The 23,490-nt window shown below is 33.9% G+C and overlaps 1 protein-coding gene across 2 annotated transcripts in view; it reads left to right on the forward strand.

Moving 5' to 3' along the window:
- The window catches only part of LOC145680609 (cubilin-like), a 1,259,764-nt gene extending 1,238,367 nt beyond the window's left edge, over positions 1–21,397 (forward strand). For both annotated transcript variants that reach the window (XM_081751290.1, XM_081751291.1), the window contains exons 16-18: positions 4,983–5,132; positions 6,673–6,817; positions 14,944–21,397. In XM_081751290.1, the coding sequence (XP_081607416.1) occupies positions 4,983–5,132; positions 6,673–6,817; positions 14,944–15,133 (485 nt within the window). In that variant the 3' untranslated portion in view covers positions 15,134–21,397. The remainder of the gene's footprint in view (positions 1–4,982; positions 5,133–6,672; positions 6,818–14,943) is intronic.
- Positions 21,398–23,490: the final 2,093 nt, after the last annotated feature.

Below are 23,490 nucleotides of genomic sequence, written 5' to 3' on the forward strand. Positions count from 1 at the left end.
CTTGTTTCAAGTAATAAGAATTTATGTAAAATATACCTACTGCATTCAAGGTGGCCATTTTTACCTCAAGTTTTAATACACCAATTTATTAACCAATTTCATTTTATTTATCAATGAGTGATTTATATTTTCGTCATGAATACAATGCTTTACCGCTGTAAAGTAAGAATAACAATAAAAGCTAAGTTCCAATAAATTTCATGAGAAGGTCAAACTAAAAGACGAATCTGAACACTATCTAATCTGATCTTACGTCTCTGAGTGTATAGATTATGAAGAAACACAAAAGCTCCAAGCATACCGAGAAATTAAGTAGTTTTGGAATGAATTTTTAGATAAAATATAGGCCTACTCTTATCATCTCATCGAGTCGTTTTCGAATTTTTACTACGTATATTTAACAATTCATTGCTACTTAATATAACAGGATGCGTATTTTATATTTAAAAAAAAAGGAAAGAAAAACTTACATCAAAAGAGCTCAGAATTACCCGACCCAGCTGTGAATGTTTCGACAGAAGGTCATTGCCTTGCTCAGCAGCACAACATTTCAGAAAATTAACATTTGTCTGTGGTACTGTATTCAGGTAGTTATTTTACCTGAATATCATAACTGTTTTAATTCCAGTAGTCTTTCATAAAAAAAAACCCTTGTACTTATAAACTTATCTTCACGAGCTCCAACCGGTAGCTGATTAATAATAATTGAAAAACCATTGCCTCAAAGCGTGATTTGTTTTCACTTTGTTTCATTTCATTTTACTAATTAACGTAAATGATCGGAGAAAAAGTGGCTACTTTGAAATTGTACCTAAATAAATCTTGGTATCTTTTGCTTTTAATATTTGAAGCCTGTCTCCTTACTCCAGAGTTGGATGTTTAAACTATAATAAATAAATAAATAAATGTAAGAGCAAGAAAGCCACAAATCGTGTGAAATTAATGGTGAAATTTCCTCGTATCGAAAAGATCTTTTCTCATACATTACAAACTCAGGAAACATGAATGGAAATGCTTTATTAAAATGACTTATATATACATATTTCTGGGCATTATCGAGATCTACAAGCTTAAGCCCGTCGTGCCTGAGTTACGACGTCCTATCACCAACACACTATCCTAGGAACAGGGGAAGGAAGGAGGCGACCTGGAACCTGTATATTAGTTACTGTCCGGGCATTTACGTGGTGTGTATGAGGAAAACCTTGCAAAAACCTCACTCAGGATGGCTAGCATGAAAAAATAGTATATCTTTCCGACCGAGTGTCCCCACTGGGAATCGAACTCGAGGCTTTATTAAAATCAAAGGTATTTTCTGCATATGTATACATGCATGTGTATATGCTTTGGTTGAGAGCCAGAGGGAAATCAAATGATTCATATCTTTATTCACTTCGTTTACTGATATGCAAATTAAATTAAGTTATTGTATTTCTGACTCATTGAACTAACTTCGACTAAATTAGACCTTCTGTACTCTGTAGATGTTCGAAATTGTCCATTTATTTTAGCAACATGTAGAATTCTTTGCAATGATCACGTGTGCAGTTGTGTATATTTTTATCAGGGTGGAAAAAAATCATGATTTTTTTTAAAAAAATCATTTTTGTTGATTTTTTTGATTTAAATCGATTTTTTTGATTTAAATCAAATCTTTCTCCTCGTATAATACAAGTCGCAAACTGAAGAAAAAGCATTAGGGATTAGTATTAAATGCTAATTATGCCATTTAAGTGAAAGTATTGGGGTTGAATTTTGAATTATCCCCAATCGTTAACCTATATCTATCCCAAACAATGTTTCTTAACACTTTTAAATTATGGCTCTTTTTAAAGGTAAATTATAGACTCTTAGTCAAGCAGCTACAGCATCATCCCTATTTGTCCTAGGATCATGGTACATACATCACTCTCTTTAGAATAGAACAGCTTTTGAAACGGTAACATTCACATTTCCCTATCATGTCCCTGAAGCAGGAAATTTTGAGACTAATCGGCATTTCTTTAACTTTTTAAAATTTTGATCCCCTCTGGATTCCCCTGTGTTAACGCACAGATTTCAAAATCAACTGGGAAATACTAAGGGGTGTACTAAATGTGTGTACAAAATTTCAAGCTTCTATCTTGAGTAGTAAGAGTGAGGAAACTATTTAACAATGAGTTAAGAACATTCCCAGAATGCCCCAGATGACCCGGATGTAATATAAAAATTTCCTCAGACATCCCTATTTACCCTAGGATCATGATTTGTGCATTATTCTCTTCAGAATAAAACAAATTTTGAAACGGTACCCTTCAAATGTCTCCATCATGTATCTGGGGGGGGGGGGGGGTTCACGAAAAAGGAATTTTCTGTTAAAAATATCTTTTATTCTTTTTTTAAATTTTTACCTCTGTGGACCCCTTCTCCTATTTTAAGGCAGAGATCTGAAAAATACTGAGGGGTACAGTGAGTAAATGTGCAAAATTTCAATTTTGTAGGTGCAAAAGTAAGCCCGCGAAAAATAATATTCCCCAAATACCCCAGATATCCGTATAAAACAGGATCTCAGATAGTTTCCTGAGACATCCCTATTTATGCTAGGAGCTTAGTACGTACATCATTTTCTTCAGAATAGAACAGCCTTTCAAACGGTACCATTCATATGTCTCCATCTGAGGCGAGAAAATCACGAAAAAAGCTATTTTTTGTTAAAAATATCCTTTTTTAAACATTTTTGCCCCTCTGGACCCCACTGTTTCCACGCAGAGATCTGAAAACAGCTGAAAATTATTAAGGGATGCACTGAACGAGTGTGCAAAATTTCAGTCTTCTGAATGCAAAATGTAACCCGCCAAAAAATAATAATAATACGCATAACAAAAAATATCTTTTTAAATTTATGACATCATCACACACTATGCCTCAACGCAGAAAGGCGTGAAAGCATATGTAATATGTTCTAAAATGCCTCCAGTCTTGAAGAAAACGAAGTAAAAAGCCTTATTGGTACTTTTTTAATCGAATAATGAAGATTCTACCCTATCACCTAAAAATAGGTGATATAATTTAAAAGGTTAAGCATTAAGGAAAAAGTACAGCAAGGTTTATCAAAATGACACTTTTTTTCACAAAAGTTACTGATATTTGGCAGGGACCTATTTTTAAAAACTCAGAACTAGCTTGCGGCATGAAATACATAAATTTCGCCTAGTTATAAAGTAATGGAGAGGGGTTAGAACCCCTCTAAATACGCCCTATTATCTCGGAACAAACAAACAGACACGCACAAAAAAGAATTTTCGTCTTAAATGTCGATGATTTCCTCGTTGGAATTGTTAACGATTTTAAAACCCAAACCCATTGTTACGAATAGAAGAAAGCAGTATTGCTCCGTTACCTGTTCAAAACGGGATTTTCCCTAATCATCCTCTGCATGACACTTGTTTTCATACTATACTGTACATTTAAGTCTCATTGTATTATGATTATTAACTTCCATAATCGAAATAACAGAACAGAAACGGGATTTTACTTATATTCACTTTAAATTAATTTATTTCGGAATTCGATTTAAATCAACGATTTTTATTTAAAAAATCAAGTGATTTAAATCAGACTGATTTAAATCAATCCACCCTGATTTTTATCTTCTGAAATGACTCTTAAAACATACAGAAGTATTCAAGATCAGTACATCTGTATTTTTGTCAGCGGTGGATAAGTCGTTAGACCTGGCTGTTGTAATTAACGTTTTCCGTATTGGTAGTCGAGGTGGAGGACAATTTCTCTTTGATGCAAACCGAGTAGTAGTTCGGATTCCACTTCAAGCTTAGGATTGCCGGTGTTTTCAGAGGGAAAAAATGAACATCTTATGATTTTTAGGAAAAAAATTATATTCTTACTCTTGTGTAATATTAAGAATTGACAGATAACAAACATATATGATTTCACGTGATAACGCAAAATAATTTCGACTGGAAATAGCGTTTCATTAAAAAACAATTGCAAAACATAAAATACAAAAAAGAAAAGTATATTACAATTCCCAGTGAGATACCAGATCATGTGATGTCCAAGACTATGATTTATTTGTTTAAAAGAACAGAAAAAATCGTTTCACGCGGAAAATAAAAACACATTACCTGCCAGAAAAACGTAAAACTTCCGGGAAAACGTAAGATCTGGCAACCCTATTTAACCAGTAAGTCCTGTTCTCCATAACCCCATTGTTGCATAAATATGTTTAGGTCGATTATGTTTTTTTCTTTTTTGCCAACCTTTCCTTATTCCAATAGTTGCCATACTTAGATTGTGAAAACTTAAAGGCAACTGATTGTGATGTTGCTATACTTATATGTCTTTAAATACGTATTCAGCCAACGAGCTCTTTATCTGTACTTTTAATTTACTACTTTTCATTGAAACTTTTAGATCCTTATATATATATATATATATATATATATATATATATCTTTTGTACCTTAAATTAGATGAATTAGCTATACGGAACATGTGCTGTACAAATTAAGTCCTTTTTCATACGCTTCTTTAAAAGGCCTTCTTAAAAACTTGAATATTCCTTAAACACAAACAGTAAAAACCGTATGGTGTACTTACTTAATTTGCAGTTAATACTACAGTAAATTTAAACTCACCAAAATTTCTCAAACATCTAAAATTCGATATATTATCCCTTTCCAATCACTGTGCTCTTTATGTAATAGAAACGTAAAGAGATTTGATGAAAGTTTGAAAGTTCTGTATTTCGCTCTCTCCACATTATTTACCTCCAAAAGATCTGTGGTGAAGAAGGAAATAACCTTTTGCCGAAATGTTCACAATTGGATAATTGTTAAGTGTTTTGCAGTAAGTATTTTTTCTTAATGAATTCGTTTCGTGATTGAATACTCGCAACATGCAACAAAATTAATAAAAAATTAAATGAAATAAATCTATTTATAATCATAGTATTTCATTAAGATGTATTCGTTATGTTTTAGGCACGATTGATTCACGTCGAGTGTCTGTGTTGAAGCCAGGCCAAGTGTCCTCTGGGCAACCACGATACTATTATCATCAGTCGTGTATCTGGATTCTTCAGTCTGACGTAGAGAGGCAACTAACTGTCGAAGTTTCCACTGAACAAAACCGTACGTATTTTATATTATTATTTTATTGATAAGTATTATGATTTTGAAAAATAAGTAAATGTAATTTTAAATCGAACGCAAGGATCACGTATTATATCCCATAGAAATAACTAACCTCATTTGTATGGCATATTTTTGAATTTCTCGCAGTTGTTTCAATTGCTGGAGCTGCAATCTTCTTCAGATCCATGTTTTTATGTAGTAAGGTATGTGTCACACATTTTGTTAAGATGAAACATTTACTTATTTGTGGTGTGCCACCGTAGTGATTTTTTCTTGATATATTTAAAGATCTGCTGTTCTCTTCGTCAGTCACGATCGAAGTCGGTGTCAATGAATACACACATTTCCATACATGTGTATGCATATGTCCTCCAACAATAAACAATATTAATTGATAATAATAAAAGTGTAATGTTCCTCTGAAACACTAAAGCATCCGAGTAAAAATCATTTAACAGACAGTTTAAGTGATAAATTCTCGCCATAGTTTTTTTTTTTTTTTTTTTTTTTTTTCGCTAGAAGCTTTGAAATTTGTTGACCTGCTGTACTTGGTTTTGAAAACTGACAAAACCATGTAAATATTAATCAAAATCAGAATTATAATTGGCCAAAATATTCTAAAAGAGTAACTGAAGATTTAGTTTATCGTCAAAAGGGAACAGATCAAAATAAAATCTTTAAGCTTTACGTCCCACGCTTATGCCAGCTACGCTAAACGAGACTGCGATGATGAGAAATGAATAAAATGGTGGAATGAAGAAAGTAGGAGGAAACGGGAGAACTCCGAGGAAACACACGCACACGGTGTTTGCCCACTACAAAGCTCACTTGCCGTGAGCTGCGATCGAACCAAGGCCCACATGAATCAGAGGTGAACGCTCTACCACTGAGCCACTACGGCCCCTGAGAACGGATCGAAATGTAAAAATGTAAATTATTGACACCGGTCTCAATATTTTTGAAGAGTTACTAACGAAGAAAATACCAGCTATTGAAACATCTCAAGGAAGTCATTACGGTGGCATACCATGGGTAACTATACATACTACAATATTCTATTTTTTTTTAAAAAAAAGTACATTTCAAAGTCAAAAGCTTTTAAGTATCAAAGAAGAAGCCTAAAAGAGGTTTAGAAACAAGGAAGAAGACTAAAAGGAGGTTTAAAAGCAATTAAAGAGACTTCTAGAAACGAGAGAGGAAACTAGAAATATTAATAAACAAGGAAGAACACTTAAAAATAAGGAAGAGCAGTAAATATGTTAAAAACAAGCAAGACTTCAATTTATGTTCATGGGTAAGTTCTACTCCAAGAAAAATGCAATACTGTCAGTGCTTACGGAAATTTTATGCATTTAGATTGCGTACTGAGTAGAAATTATCTATATTTACTTCGATCATTATACAAGAGGAAATTCTGCATGGTATAACTTAACATTTTTAAGCCTAATACAGTAACTGAGAGACGTAATATGATTTCTGTATCTGAAGTCTTATTATATATAAATGTATTGTACCTAATTATTTTATTTCATTTCAGGTCCATGCACCATATGGAACATCACTGTACACCATTTCAATGATAGCAGAGTAGATCGCGTTGGGGATGCTATTCACACATTTTGTCCACGAGAAAAGAAGAGGCTATACAAGTTACCTTGGAAACTAAATACTGTCACAATCAGGTAGCATTAGTGAATTTTAAAGCATTGATTATGCTAGTATTAGTATCATTTTCTGGTATAACTTTCAAGTTAATACTTTCAATTATAATTGAAAAGCAAATAAAAGGATCTAACACAAGTTCTAATATTACCCAGCACCATCATGCTAATTGTTCCTTTAAGATTTTTAATTTACAGGCCATCTTAATTTTATTATTTCCTTCATTTTCTGTTAAGTTTCTAATTGAAAATGTTGTCTTTACTACTTGTTTAGTACATATATGTGTCTTCACATTTTACCCATTGCAGCAAGTCCCGTAGTCAGATTTTGAAGAAACAGTCATTTGGCGTATCTACAGTATATACGATCCGCATTCGGTACTAGTAGAACCACATTCAAAACGCATATATATATATATATATATATATATATATATATATATATATATATATATATATATATTGTGTCAGCTTTCTGTCATCTCGCAGTAGGGTTGTCAATAAACACTACAGTCTTTTCATCAATTGTCAGCATGGTTCCGACTCTCGTTAACGTGCTCATTTTTGGTCGAGGTATTCCCAATTGTGGATATGTTTAAGTATACGGGATGGCACCGTCTTGCTTGGATCATTCATAATATCCCTCGAAGCAGAATAATGATACAGTTTTAGGAGCTATAACTGATAGAAGTTTAAATTCTAAGACTGTGCTGTACGTCGTAAAAGATGTGACTTCAAATTTTGTGACAAGGTTCACGTTGGTTCCTATAATCAATGATCATTTACCACGTTTTTCTAACGAAATTTGTACTGCGTCACAATAACTCTTCTCGTGCAGCTACAATGAAGGCATTTTCCTTGTTGGTTCACAGTTATCAAGGCAATAAATTAAGCAGTAAGATTAGAATTGGTAAGATTGTCAGTAAATTCTTCATCAAATCTACCTGGATGGCGTGCAAGAAACATCTGTTTCTGTACCCTAATTACATATCTGAAATCTAAAAACAAGAGGAGGCTTTTGAAAAGTGGCAACTTAAAAACTTATGTTGAAAATTTAAGTTGATAAGCTAATGTTCTCTTCAGAATGAAAAGTTCGTTTCATTGTTAGTTCAGTGTTTCAGTGTTAGTTTTTGTTTATTTATATTATTTTATTTATTTATTTGACACTTGGTATATTGAAATCGTTCTTTGAACCATTAAGGATACGAGCTCTTGCAACTGGTTTCTTTTTGACATTCTTAAAAAATAATACTTTGCCACTATTACAGAAATTTGCGAGTGTTGTAAATGTAAAAAGGTATTTTATGCTTGGGAAGCCACTCTATGTACATGTATTTTGTAGTGTAAAAAAGCGTGCGTACTATCTCTAGTTACCTAGTGTTCCCTCAATTTCCTCAGTTGTACTACTAGTTACAAAACATGTTCTGATTTCTCTGCTAGCCTTCTGTTTCCTCTCTTTGAATATTGATTTTAATTTTATTTGATTTTGAATTTAGCGTTCCTTTCGACATTGAGGCTATATGAGACATGGACTTAGAGCCTAAATATGGGATCCATGAGTTCCGCCGGAAATCTCAAAGGCTCGTACGCTAACTGCTTAACCAGGAGAGAGCTCGTCTTTTGAAGAAGGTGTGACATACCAACGGCGAATGGTGTGTTGATTCGCCATTCCTGATCCAAATGCACTATTAATGCTTTTTTGTGCCTTGCTGTGCAGAATGTTCCTGTTAGAATTTCTCAATCACTCGCAATTGTATGTTTTCCGTAGCCTATCTGCCTCCTAACTGTCTAGGTACCCCAACGTGTTTGCTGGACATGTACTTTGTTTATAACGTTAGGTGCGTGACCTTACTCCATCACTGTGCAGCTGAGGTGCATTTCCCATCAAGCGTCAAATTGGAGATCTCATTCGTACTAAGCTAATAGTTTATTGACACCCACCATCACCTTTGAATTTACTCTAAAAAAAAAACTACTTGAAAGGTTTGATGTACTTCAGTATCACACAATGTTATGTTTTTGGTGACAAAGTCGAGGATTTACTAACTTATTGTAAATCTGCGCCCATAATTTTGAAACCAAAGACGTAACATTGTGTGATACTGAAGCACATCAACCTTGAGAGGTAGTTTTTTGGAGTATAGTCAGTTAGGCTATCTTTGGTGTCAACAAAGTATAATAATAGTTTTTCTACGGATAAAAGTTTACCGTTAATAACACCACAAATGAATGTGAGGTGTATATATACAGAGTGAGTCAAAAGTCCTTGGACACCTGCATAAGTTTGAAAATCGACGGGAAAAGTAAAAAGTGATGATGGGAACAGAGGTTTGATGAGGGGCCGCAACTTTTGGAGTATATGTCATTCATGGCCGCCATCTTGGATTCAAGTCAATTTTTTTAAATGGGAAGGGAGTGTATGACACATCAAATAACACTAGCTTGAGCTCAGGAATTTAGTGGTATAGTTTTTTTTTTTTTTTTTCTAGTACAGTTTAGAAGTTATTAATGTTCAAAAGTGGGAAATTACCTTGATACTGACCCAGTTCTCTCTTCGTTCTAGGTGATCTAAAATGGGTCTGACACGTGAACTGAAGATCGAAATCATCCTTATATCAGGGGAACGCAGCTACCGAACAATAGCAGCTGACTACAACAGACGGCACCCAGACAGAGAACCGGTATCGCACAGCATGGTGGCTCACCTGATCACCAAATTCCGGGAGACGGGCTCTGTTCAAGATAGGGCATGTAGTGGGCGACTAAAGCCTGCCATCAATGAGGAAACTGCAACGGCGGTTGTTGCGTCGTTTGTGAAAAAGTCCTTAAACGAAGTACCCGTCGTGTGTCCCTAGCATGTGCAATAAGCCAATCCTCCATTGTCCGGATATTGCACGCTAATCAGTGGCATCCTTACAAGTTGCACATGCAACATAAACTGAACGAGGATGACCCTGATCGCCGGTTGGAGTTCTGCATGTGGGCTACTGAACAACACGAACAGGATCCTGCGTTTGCCAAGGGCATACTGTTCAGCGACGAGGCGTATTTCACTTTGAACGGGGAGGTTAATCAACATAATTGTCGATACTGGTGTGACGCAAATCCAAACTGGGTTGACCCGAGTCGAGAACATAGTCCAGTGAAGGTGATGGTGTGGTGTGGCATATGGGACACCCGCATCATTGGGCATTTTTTCATTTACAATACGTTAACTGCACCACAGTATCTGATGCTGCTGCAGGATCTTGTGTTCCCTGCCACACTGAACGCTGACGGCATTTTTCCATCTTATTTTCACCACGATGGAGCCCCTCAACACTATGGACTTGGTGTCCGTGAGTGGCTGGATGAACAACTGCCAGGGAAATGGATTGGTCGCCGTGGTCCCGTGGAGTGGTCGCCCAGATCCCCTGATCCCCTTGATTTTTATCTATGGGGACTTTGAACATTAATAACTTCTAAACTGTACAAGATAGAAAAAAAAACTACACCACTAAATTCCTGAACTCAAGCTAGTGTTATTTGATGTGTCATACACCCCCTTCCCATTTAAAAAAATTGACTTGAACCCAAAATGGCGGATTTCAAGATGGCGGCCATGAATGACATACACTCCAAAAGTTGCGGCCCCTCATCAAACCTCTGTTCCCAACATCACTTTTTACTTTTCCCGTCGATTTTCAAATTTATGCAGGTTTCCAAGGACTTTTGACTCACCCTGTATATATATATATATATATTTACATATAACACATACCGAGGATGATGACAAACAGTCGTTGAAACTTATACCAATAAGTGCAAAGTATATGTGCTTAAGTGAATTCAAAATTAGTATTTTACAAGCAGTATGTATTATCATTAGAAGACAAATAACAATAGCCTGCTACTTAACATTTTTTTTTTTAATTAATAAATAAACAATCCGTTTCAGCAGAATAAACGTCTAGTTATTATTGACAATGAACGACGTACCTTTTCGCACCATAAAATTACTTTTTTCTCAAAAACTGCACATAAGAATTTATCCTCTCATGTCATTTTGTTTGGATTGATGTGCTCTATAGACTTGATATGTCTTTGAACAGTATTATAGATAAGCAAACATTAAAGTATAAGAATAAATTATAACTTTGTACTATATCTTGCTAACCATACGGTGTACTACTGTCATGCTAGGTGCAATAGTGAAGAGTTTAAAGAGGTTATACTTTAGTATTAATCTTATCTTAATAGGTAGCTTGGCTGTCGAGCAGTATAAAGTTTTAGAATTACAAAAGAAAAATCATTTTTCACGATGTATTGGCCGGTATGTCTCATCGTTGGACAAAGGTTTTTTCCGTTAAACCTCTCCGCAATTTCTCACAAGAGTTGGAGGAATACATATACTTTAATAGATTCTCTACTAATATACTAGTACAAAACGTGAAAGCTTATGTCAGTAGTGCTCTTGCCCCCCTCAAGTGAAGTTTGAAATGACGCCCCTGCGTTAAACGCTAATAATATTATAGAATTGTTAAATATACTTCCCATCAATCCGTTAAATAAAAGCAAAGGTGTTTAATTTAAATTCAGTTTTACAGTAGTTAAGCCTGTAGTCACGATGTCTGTTTAGTGATTGCAGTATTCTTGTCCTGTACTAAAGATATAAAAAGAAGTAACTTCCTGGATTTCGTCACAATGTTCTTTGAGAAGTGTGTTTAGATCTGGCCGTTGGAAAGGAAGAAATACCTAATCGGACAAAGAGTAACAAGTTAGGTGCACATAAAAGATAGTTCCGTAACGTTTCATTAGTTTGGGACAAGATTAGTCAGTAATTTCGTACTTCTTCTCTTCTCGACCTGATGAAATTTCAAGAGCACTTGCGACAAAGTTTTCTTTTGTTTGTGTTTTGTGATAATGGTTGTATTTAAATTGTTGTAAGTTTTTTTTTAGTTTGTAGTTGTTTTTTACTGAAAACAATGGGGAAAAATGCTTGGTGTCCTTTGAAATGTTATCTGTCTCCAGATAATTTGATTCCTGTTTGAATTACTTTATAATTTACAGTCAAATTACGTAATGTGGCACTGATCACTGTTGCACAATACAGGAATACCTTACATACCATTGTTAACTGGTTTCGAAAGCGTCCGTTCTGTGTAAAACGACGTTGTTCAAAGTTATTTACAGTGGGTTCAAATTGAGTTTGTTCATCACAAAAATTTATATAATAAATAAGTTTAAAAGTCGAAAATATATTTATTTTTGTAAACTAAAAAATACAAAAAGTTACTTTAAACATAAAAGTTGTAAAAGATCAAGTGAAGAATATTTGTTGGGGGGCACGGTGGCTCAGTGGTAGAGCGCTTACCTCTGGTGTGTGGGGTCCCTGGTTCGATCCCCGGCCAACTAAGTTTGTGGTGGACAACATCGTGTCCGTGGGTTTTCTTGGGTACTTCTGTTTCGTCCCACTTTCACATTCCACCAATTCTCACATCATCACTTGCTTTAATCATCGTCTCCCGTAGCCTACAGGGCATAATCGTGGGACGTTAAACTGAAAGATTTTAAAGAAAACGAAAAAATATTTTTTTTCAATTTTGAATGACAAATGAATATAATAAAATGAATAAAAAATGTTTCATTTTTACGTCCCTGCCCTGTAGGCCAAAGGAGACGTATGATTAATAGGAAAAGATGATTGATTATGAATGAAATTGGTGGAATGAGAATGTGGGAAGAAACGGGAGTACGCTGAGAAAACTTACAAACACAATATTGTTCAGCACAAACTTGTATGGCCTGAGATCGAATGAGGGACGCCTTATCCAAAGATGAGCACTCTACCACAGCTACCGTGCGTGCTTCTGTTCTTCAATTGTAGTTAATAGCGTTATACCACAAGTCAATACTCGACTCAACTTACATAAATAGTTTTTCCATCTAAATATATACAGGTATATGTGCTATTCATTGAAAATTTTGATTTAACTAACCTATTGTTAATTCGCAAATCCTAATTATAAAAGGACTAACTTGTCTGCTAGCGATTTGCTTATATAAAACAGTTGTAACGATTTAATTCAAGATGACCAGATTTAGAAATTATTTAAAAAGAAAAAAAAATCAGTGCAGATTGCATAATACGTACGACAGTTCATCTAAATATAGTCATCATTCATATAGTTTTTTCAAAATTACCAGATTCTTACTTATTTTAGCTTAGTCCGATTTTAATTTTTACAGTATCTTTTCACATTTAACAGGAATCAGGATAATCGTTTGTCCCTTGAATGTTTTTTTTTTTTAAAAAAGATGACTGAATTCTTATAGAAGAAAATTTCGAAATCTTGCCAAACGAAGACTCAACAACATGGGGTTTAATAACACGTAAAAATTATAGGATGTAGCTACGAGCCAAAAAGCGAGATTTTTTTTTTTTTTTTTTAAACAGGGGGACATTTTGATGTCTCGTCAGGATTTTTCTTAGGACACCAGACGACTTTTTGAATAAAGGGACAATCTCACATTAAAGGTGGGACGTCTGTTCACCGTCATTTAATTGCCAATTAAAAACTATTGTTTCAGTTTAGGTATTTCAAAACGGATACTGATAATAGTGAACATGAACTTGTTTTCCGTAACCGTATTTTGATTTGAGCGTTAATATTTTTGTAACCATATATTCGTTCGTGGGCAAATTTAAGGAACACAAGTTAAATGTAAACATTCAGAGCTTTAAAACTTTTAATTAAACATGGTTTTAACCCATAGTGTACAGCGGGTAGGAATACTTAGTATGTGTAATAATAAAAACCGCGTTAGAGCAAGACCTTTATTTTTTTAAATTCGCGTTGTGCAAGGTACTCCTGTACTTCCAAGTACTGCACTGGCATGAGCAATATTTAGATCTAATCAACCTATTTTCTTTTTCTTTTTTCCTTTTTATGCGACTTGTACGTACCTATAATAAAATATAAACTTTTATGTTGCGTTGGTTCTTTAATTGATCCTGAAATTTTGTCCACATAACTTCCCTGTGAACATCTTGAGATGTTCTGCAGGTAAAAGCGTCTTCTGCATCTTTTTATTTTGAACCTAAGAGTTATACAAGGTATTAACGAACTATACCGACAAACTGAAGGAGGTGATTCCTCACATCAGAAGAAGAAAAAAATGTTCCTGTGGGAAAAAGAGCATAGTTTCTGAGCTAGGGCCGTCCAAATTGTGAAGTAATTCATTGTAGTACGTGTTATTTCGAGCGCGATGAACCACGGAGCTGGCAGTCCCTAACGCTTGCGACTACCTGTCGACGCATTCCGTGTTCCTGCAGTCAAAGCTTCTTTTCGCCTATCTTGGACCCATCTTTAAGTCCGAGCATATGTGGGAATTCTGATGGGATGATGCATGGGAGTAATGTCCTGTGGGAAATCCCGTGCGCACCCATTCCACATTGGTGAAATATGCATTTTTGGACGGCGTATGGGTCTCTTCCTCTAACCGATATGGACTGGGACTCCACAGTTCCTCAACATATATTGCTTTTTTTGTGTCGCTTTTGGACGGTCGTAGCTATGAAACTATGCACTTTTTTCCACAAGTCTCTCTCTCTCTCTCCCTCTATATATATATATATATATATATATATATAATATATAATATATAATATATTCTTATTTTTGTGTGAGGAATCACTTCTTGAAATTAGTCAGTATATTTCATTATCAGCATGTACTATAGATTTGTTGTGAGAACATTAAAAACTGTTGTCAACTGCCACTATGATTACAAGAAAAAATTGTTTTATCATTTTATGTCTATTTAAATGTAAATATTAAAAAAAAAAATAAAATAAAATGACAAGAAGATTTTTATTGTAATCATAATGGCAGTTATTAGCAGCAATTTTCTGCTTTCGCAACAAATCTTTAGCATAAATGTTAGGTTTAAAATAAAAGGAATATGTGGAAGACACTTTTACCTGCAGAATTAAGTTGAATGTCTAAAGATGTCCACACGAAAATAAGCGGACGAAATATCAGGATTAATTAAAGAATGAACGGAAAATGAAGGTAAAATGATTCGTATTTCATTATACGTATTTCTTAAATTATTCTCACATGTTGCTAAGAACAAATACTAATTCTTGTGTATTTCTATTGTAGGTTGCGTTCTATGTCGCGGATACCTGTGGAATATCTAATTAACTGGACTTCTCAAATAGTTCAAGCTAATAATCGGGTAGCAGTTCCCACACCACCAGTAAAAGGTGACAGGGGTGTAAATAGTGCTTCGTTGCAAGTGGCCACAAATATTTCCATTCTCCTGTCTTTTGTACTTACCATAGTGACATAGTGATTTACAATGAACTGAACGCATCACAACAGTTAACGTGCAAGAAGTTGTGCTGCAGTGTTTTTTTGTTTCTTTGCCCCAAAGTATTAAACATACATTCACTTTTCATACAATGGCTAATTAAATTAATTCTACGAAGGACAAGTGCGACATTCTAAATATTATATAAACACCTAACAAGCAGGTATTTTCACTAAAAGTAAAAAAGAACACTTTTTACACAACGACAACTTCGATACTACCGTTACACTCTCTTTTCTCAATAATGGTCATTAAAAAAAACTTTTTAAAAACAATTCTAGTAGATAATACGTAATAACAGAAACTTTTCATCAATAGATACTATCATAGGTAGTAACAGCTGAATTCGTTTGTTTTTATAAGAGAAAAGTGAAGTGCAAATAAAATAAAATACATTTACGCATTATTTATCACTGTATTGCGAGCGGTGATGATAATTAGAAATAATGTAAGTAAAAGGCTAATAGTCACCGCAAGAAACAAACCACATCACTAGGAAGTACTTTCGAAGAACATTGTTTTCATCTTCAGCCTAGGCACACTTCGAAAAGGATTTAAACTATAGGAAAGAAATTATGGATAGTGGATTGGTGTCCCTCTGGTCCCACATATTTCGGCAAAAAATTAAGAAGGCATTGCATAAATATAATAGCAAGGTCTCCGAAGTTCCTCCTAAATCTATAGAAGAATATATTACTTTTTTTTTTTTAACTGATCCCAACAAAGTAGCGGCGTCTATCGGATTAAATGTCAATGTGACCAAATATATATAGTTCCATCAAAAAGGAGTATTTGTACCAGAATCGCTGAGCATATTGGCACATCTAAATCACGTAGTTTACAACAGTTATCTGGATTGACATCACATCTCAAAGACAATAACCACAACATTGCTAATTCATGTTTGATCGAAAAAGCAAACACAGCAACTGAACGGAAAATTAAAAAAGCTTATTACATTCATAAGGAGAAATCCGACACTCAATTTAGATAAAAGTTACATAAATGCCATTTGGAGCAGTGTTTTTACTACTCATTTCCGCCGTCTGGAAGGTAATAAGAAAAGAAAAACGTGGAACACTATTAAACAGTGACAAGTGAATTACTATTAACATGTGTGTATTTCTAATGACAAGAAGATTTTTGCCTCGCATATTTTTAAAATTCTTTTTAACCATTGTTACCTATCCATAATTTCTTTCCAATAGTTTAAATCCTTTTCGAAGTGTGCCTAGGCTGAAAATGAAGATACGATGTTCTTCGAAAGTACTTCCCAGTGATGTGGTTTGTTTCTTGCGGTGACTATTAGCCTTTTACTTACATTATTTTCTACATTTACACATATTAAAACAAAAACCATACTTTCAATAAGGAGTTAAGAATTCAATTTTAAGATATTAATTTAATAAATTATTTGTCTTGTACTTTGTAAATATCAATGAGCATGTTTGGAATTAATGGATTGAAAACAATGTACAGGGTGGCCCAAAAGTAGGTATACACCCTGGATTGATCAAGTATAACATTCTAGTTTATGGGTTTAATTGCTTCGGCTCTTCCGAGCTTAAGATGTAAGCAAAAACACATTAAGAATAAATAATAAAGAAACTAAGTCTACTTGTTGGATAACAATAAGAAATGATATAAAATACAATAAGCTGATCAGTACGGTACTATATACCTACTTTTGGGCCATCCTGTATTATTTCATCTCTGTCTGTTGTCATCTGTAATAATTTGTGTTGTCGCTTTGGTTGAACACCAAGAATAAGCTTCATGAATTGTAGTAGTTTCTTGTGTTGACGTAAAGCTCTCTGAGATTACTTTAAAACGTAAAGTTAATCCGAAGACTGTCAGGTTGTTTTAGAGACACATTATTTCTAATATTGAAGTCAACTAGAACAAGCGCTGTAAGTTTGTAGCTTGCGAGATCTAAGAAAATAAAATATATTGATTAATTTAGAATGTTTTCTGAGGACGTAAATTGCTACAATATCTTGCCTTTCGTGTTAATTTGAATGACATATCAACAAATCAGTGTACAAATGAATGAAGTTCGTGCTTTTGGGTCGGTTTTAGTGTTCCTGGCATAGTTTTATAATATAATGGATGAGAAACTTACTACTAGCTGGATATTTTTTTTTTCTGTTTGTTAAGATGTATTAGTATATTTGGTAATTCTTCCACATAGAATCGATCAAGTTTGTCTTTTGTATCTGCAAAATGCAATTTCTCCCAGAATGAATTATCAGAATGCAATAGTTGGTTTAATATAAACTTCTCTGCTGTGTAACTTCTCAGTTTATTTAAAATTAGTTTTTTTTTTTTTTTTTCATTCTTGATATTTTAGTAAATAAAACTTTACAGTTAAAAATATCTATGTCCACGATGTGCATTGAATACATTATTAGAAATACGCGAGTATTTAACAAAATTTTCTCATATTTACCGACCAAACAAATTTTTTCCAATTTCTCTCTTTACTCCAAATTTCGTGGTGTATATTGTAATATAATACAAAGGATATGTTGTAAATTCAACACCTGTAATGCTTACCTGTCAAGGTGCCATCTTTTCGTAACGGTGTAACATCAAATTCAGGTAGATGTGAAGTAAGACGTTAGAAGTTACTTCACAATGTTTCCTGTATTTTTATATCATGCTTTACTAACAAATACAGCTCGCAAAAGGCAGCAGCAGATTACCGAAAAGTTTCTGCTGCAATATAACGCACTTAATAGAGACGTTATTTTTCATAGTGTATATATCTTGTTTAATTTACGAATCACAATCATTATCATTAATTTGAACCTAATCCAAACTAAAAATTTTCCAATAGCCAAGTGATTTTCTTGGTCTCTGATTCGATCTTTGGTGGAGGGTATATTTGGTTCAGATCCTACAGTGAACATTGAATCGTGTCTCTTATAACCTTCATGCCGAAAATGGTGGTAATTCCATTCATGGATGGTAACTGCAAGCTGTAAGCTCGGAATTACATCAGAAAGCTATCATAGTATAATGCGGAGAAGGCAAAATTAATGAAAAGAAATGGCGTATCTTATTGACCTTGGAAACACTACAAAGTCACAATTATTTCAACTCGTTGTGTGGAACAATATTCAGAGCAGTAGCTTGTGATAATAAATGATATATTAACTTAAAATCAACGGGAAAAGGAAGGACAAACACGGAATTACAATCTGCAACTGCAGAACCGTGTGAAAACTAATGTAACTATGATGGGATTTCGCTAGTTATGAATGTTGTTTTCCTCGTACTACAACGAGTAGAGTAGCGAAAAGTCGTCACGATTATATTATCTCAGTTTAGTCAGTCTGCAGTTACACATTGTAATTCTGTATTTGTCTTTTCTGTCAATTTTAATCTATGTGATTTCCTATCACTCATTCGTTATTTCTTGTCTTGATGAATCACGCATTGACAAGTCTACGAAGTGTTTAATACAAACATAGATTGAAGTACGCTTGAACCAACGAAGGTAACAAACAAGAGTCTTGTAAGAATGTAATGATAATCATATCGGGTAATTCAGCATCTTTGTCCCTAAACGCATAATTATATTTTGTATATGAACTTATATACACTGTGAATTAAAAATTATTATAGTACCTGAATGATCTTTATGTTTGAACGGGTGCTGGCTGGCGGTAATTAGATTTTATTCTCATTTATACCTTCGCATAACTGCGTTAATTTACTTTTTGTAGCAGCCCTTCCCCGCTAGTCTAGCTGTTAGTGCGTGTGCCTTTGAAGCACGTAGTTCTGAGTTTAATTTCTGATGGGAAAGCACAAAAATTTAATTTTACAATCATTCGTTTTCATAAATCATCAGTCTTCTTCAGCTTAACTATTTAAAAAAAATGCTTTTTGCAGTAGATTGACGGAGTAGTTGACGTATTTGTCGGCTCTAACGTCAGTTTCGTTCTGCTATACTAATTGAGCATATAATTTAGTAAATTAAGAAATTTGTATAGTGTGATTCAAATTACGTAAATTGGTATAAGCGCTATGTAATTTCAAGTATGCATTCTTTAAGAAATTTAGAAGTCTAAGAATCCTAAGAATCTTGTTGTGTAGGTCTTTGGTGTATATATGTTATCTTGTGTTCGCTTCTCAGTGAAGATCAAGTTATTTAAGTATTGACCCAGCATTTTAAGAATTAACTAGTTCTTAGAGAATTAACGTATTGTTGGTCAAGCAAGCTAGAAATAAGCAAGCAAGTTAGAAATAATGTTTGGTTGTTAAATTGAAGTTAACGTCGCTTTTCGAGATAAGACCTATTGTTTAAAGTAAAATGCTAAGTGCACTTGGATTTGTATCCAAGTCAGGTATACCCATTGGGAATCAAACCTAGGACTACACACATACATAAGAACCATGTTAGCTATTCGACGAAAGGAAGCTAGAAGCGATGTGTTGGTGCTCTAATTGCCAATCGCCCAGTTGAATTTCCGTTATAAAGTCGGCTAGAGCTCTATACAATTTCTAACAATTTATTTACTAAAAGAGTTTGTAATTTGAATAAATATTTAGTTTTGGTGCACGTAATTAATTTGTTTAATAGGAAGTTTAATTTGTAACACGTTTAGTTTGTTATAAATCGAGATTATTTAGGAATATAACTCCCAATGTACATCGTGGAAATTATACATTATTGCAAAGAGGACAATTGTGATAGTACTGAATCTTCCTTTCTTTTTCAACATTAAATGTTACTTGTTAGTTTTAATGAAACATATATGAAAAGGCAAGTAACTTACGCACAGCATTACACTGAGGAACAAGGTGGCAAATTCACCATTCACTTAGTCTGACCAAATCTACTACCGGTTTGTATAGGGCGTGGGGTACATATATCGTAAATGGCTCTTATCTTTATTGTGACATACATTATGCAATACGTGTAAGAACTTCACTTGATTGTAAAAGGAGTAACATTTCATAATATGCAAGTTGGTAATATTAATTAATCACCTTTATTTCATAACATCAATTTTAGTTTCTTCTCCGTTTCCGTCGTGAGTTAATTACACCTTAAAGTGATATTTGAATAAGATGTTCACTTTTCAGTAACTATGAGATCATAATATTATAATTTACATATACTGATGTGTAACTTAAAGAGCATATCAATGTCTATGAAAAAGAAATTTCTTTGGTTGATGTGTAATATTTTAAAAAGTCGCGGAATTACGCAACAAAAATCTGTCTAATACTAAGTTGCGTTGTATAGTCTCTTTTTTATTATTATTATTATTTCATATTTTACAAAAGTAAGTGAATTGAGTAACTTCTTTTTTTTAAAATCATCTCTAGCCATTATAAATAGGTTTTACCGTATATTTTTCTTTAGTATACTCTTACCAAACAGTTAAAAAGCACCTTAAGTATTTCCTAAATGTCTCAATGGAAAATGTCATATGACGATAAATGTTATGTAGTTTCATTTTTCTTATCTGTATTCTAATAAACTTCTGTATGTTAAAGTCAGTCATGAAACAATGTTTCTTTGTAAATATGGGAAAAATTATTCGGTCCATTAAGCATATCTTCAGGAAAGAGCTTTCAAAAGAAGTGCTTATTTGTTAGCTAAAAAGTGTTGAAAAAGCGCTTATTATAATTTGAAAATGGTGTTTTTTATAAATGATTTATAAGACATCACATTTTGAAAATACATCTCTGTATCATGTTCTTTAGCCTCGTTCTAAGTAGTTCAATTTGTGTGATATAACTTGTTTATATAGTAATATACTACTGCTTTTAAAACTGAGCAAAATGAAAACAGGTACAAATAGATGCTTTGAAGCATGGAGAAACTCGGTCCATTAATTCTACATGTTGTAGTTTTCTTTCCTAAACATGTATTTAATACGTAATTGTCACCCACACTCAAATATTCACTGAGCGTCATTTAATAGTAGAAAAAAAAAACATTTTTATGTAAGAGCAGACACTTTTCAAAAGTTGAGGAAGTTTCTTAAGAAAGAAAAAAAAAAGTAAAGGCAAAGGAAACCAAGTAGGAAAGAGTACGTAGTATGCTGAAGTTATTAAAACTGTTCCCCTCCTTCTTTCAGAAGGGTTTGTAAATTACAGAGAAGATCTCATTACAGAGGTCGTTCATTGTAAAAGCCATTTTCAAGATGTTCAGGGTAAAGTACCTTATAAAAATGCTAAAAGTATGTGCATAATTATGTGTAATAAAATTATGTACCTGTAGAATTGTTGCGTTTTCTTTAATTATGTCAATAGAAGTATTTTTAAGTGTATAATTATGTTGGTAATGACTGAATAATTGAGTATACTACAAGATGTGTCGAAGCAAGTATCACTGCAGTATTTTCAGAATATGCTTATGAATTCTATTCTGGTCGATAGAATAAGAAGCTTGGCTTTTTAACACTGTAGGAAATCTACCAGAGGAATATTAAAAGGTAGACCAACTTCAATCGGTTTAAGGACACGGTCAGGAATATTACCAGTTTCATTGAGAGAAGAGGCAGTCTTATAGGTTCTGTTCATCCGTAAAAGCACATGCTTCAATAGGAAACCTTTGCAAAAAGTAAATCAGTTAGTTCAGACTACACTTTCTAAATACGCCAATTGTAAAAGCTGCGTGGCATATAAAGCCGTTCAAAGGTAGTGTGGCGTTTTCTTCCAAAGTGGCGTTGATTGTAAAATATCAGAAAAAAATAGGAAATACAGGTATTGTCATTAACAATCGCCCGACTGTATGGGGTCAATTTTGACCCATCAACGTTTTATTTTACTTTCAAAATGGATGTAAATGTAGAAATTAATGGAAATGTGAAAATTACAATATAATTTGCTTTAAAATCTATCGAAGTCTTCATGCGTAAAAACTGTTACTGGGTAAAAAATGTTACTATGTTCCTTGGGACAATCACCTTAGAGGACGCCAGTTCAAATCCCTAGTAGAGGTGTAAAATGCATCTGATAACTTCTTCGCTTCACGGCCCACCAAGTTCTACCGCGATGTCCCTCCAGAACATTGGCAGAAGGTCGTCGATGCTGGTGGGGACTATTTTTGATCTTCCAGGTACTTCTTAGGTGACATATCGATGTTGGAAGATAGTGGGTGAAAAAGCGACGGAACTTTCTTGGTTACCTGTATAAGTCATTCTATATTCGCTTTCTACGTATGCTTTTAATCACAAAGAAAAGAAACTCTTAACAATACCCATGCTTACTGGTCTCGCCCAACTACCTTAAGTAAATACGATGAAACTTACTTCGAGAAGAACACTGAGATAGATAAGCATTACATGGGATATCAAACATAAAATTTATGTTACTTCCCAGCAGCCTAACTTATTTTATTTATTCCTTATTCTGATGCCAGTAAAGTTCTATACTTTGTCAATCAAATGTTTAGAGTACAAGAGAACAAAACCACGTGACTATGAGTGGATTCTTTACTAATGGACTTCTGGTTATTATTGGTTCCTTTATATGTTATACCGTGTGAATCAATTAAGTTTCGGACTCACTGATCCAGCACGCGCACCTTTGGTGTACGGAGTCCCAGGTTAAATTCCTGGTGGGAGAGCCTTGAAATTTGAATGCATTGCAGTGGTTCGTATTCCACTGTAAACTGTAAATCTGTCTCATATAGTCTCGGTGCTGATATGATGATGTCACGATTTAAACTGTAGCCATACAAATAGTTCAAGTGAACTATGAGACTGTCGAAAGTAACAAGCCCTTTCAAAATATGTCATGTTCCTATAAGAGAATTATATTAAAAATAACGGTACTTATAAATACACAATACTTATATTCAGTACTTATAAATACACAAGTATAGTACTGTGGCATGAGAAAAGTCAAAACGGCTGTATGAACGTCAAAGTTGTCATTCAAGTTAGATTTAACTAATTATAGATCATTAGTCGACGGTAGCGGAAAATGTATGATTGCTTATTTCTTAAAATACAGCTTTTTCGGCTTGTCGAAGTATCGTACTATGCGAATTTGCATCGCACAAATTACTGGTGTCATATGAAAGCAGCTGATTGTAGTCCATTCTTCTTTTGCGTCAAAATGTACAGGAATCCTTCCAGTGGCACGATCATTCCTTTGAAACAAGGTACCATTGACTAAGGTGTCAGGAATATCAGTTGTTGACATTTCATTATTACATCTAATTCTTCCATTATAACTTACCCTATATCCTGGAAACAACTTATATATATCCTGTTTTGCCATTATTTTTGTGTTTGTCATCACTAAAGGGGAAGGAACATGTTCTCTCTTCAAGAACAACCAGATAGGTCGTTTTCGGGCCCGAGGTC

The sequence above is a fragment of the Thermobia domestica genome, chromosome 3 (assembly GCF_964235325.1).
Source record: "Thermobia domestica chromosome 3, izTheDome1.hap1.1, whole genome shotgun sequence".
NCBI classification, from domain to species: domain Eukaryota; kingdom Metazoa; phylum Arthropoda; class Insecta; order Zygentoma; family Lepismatidae; genus Thermobia; species Thermobia domestica.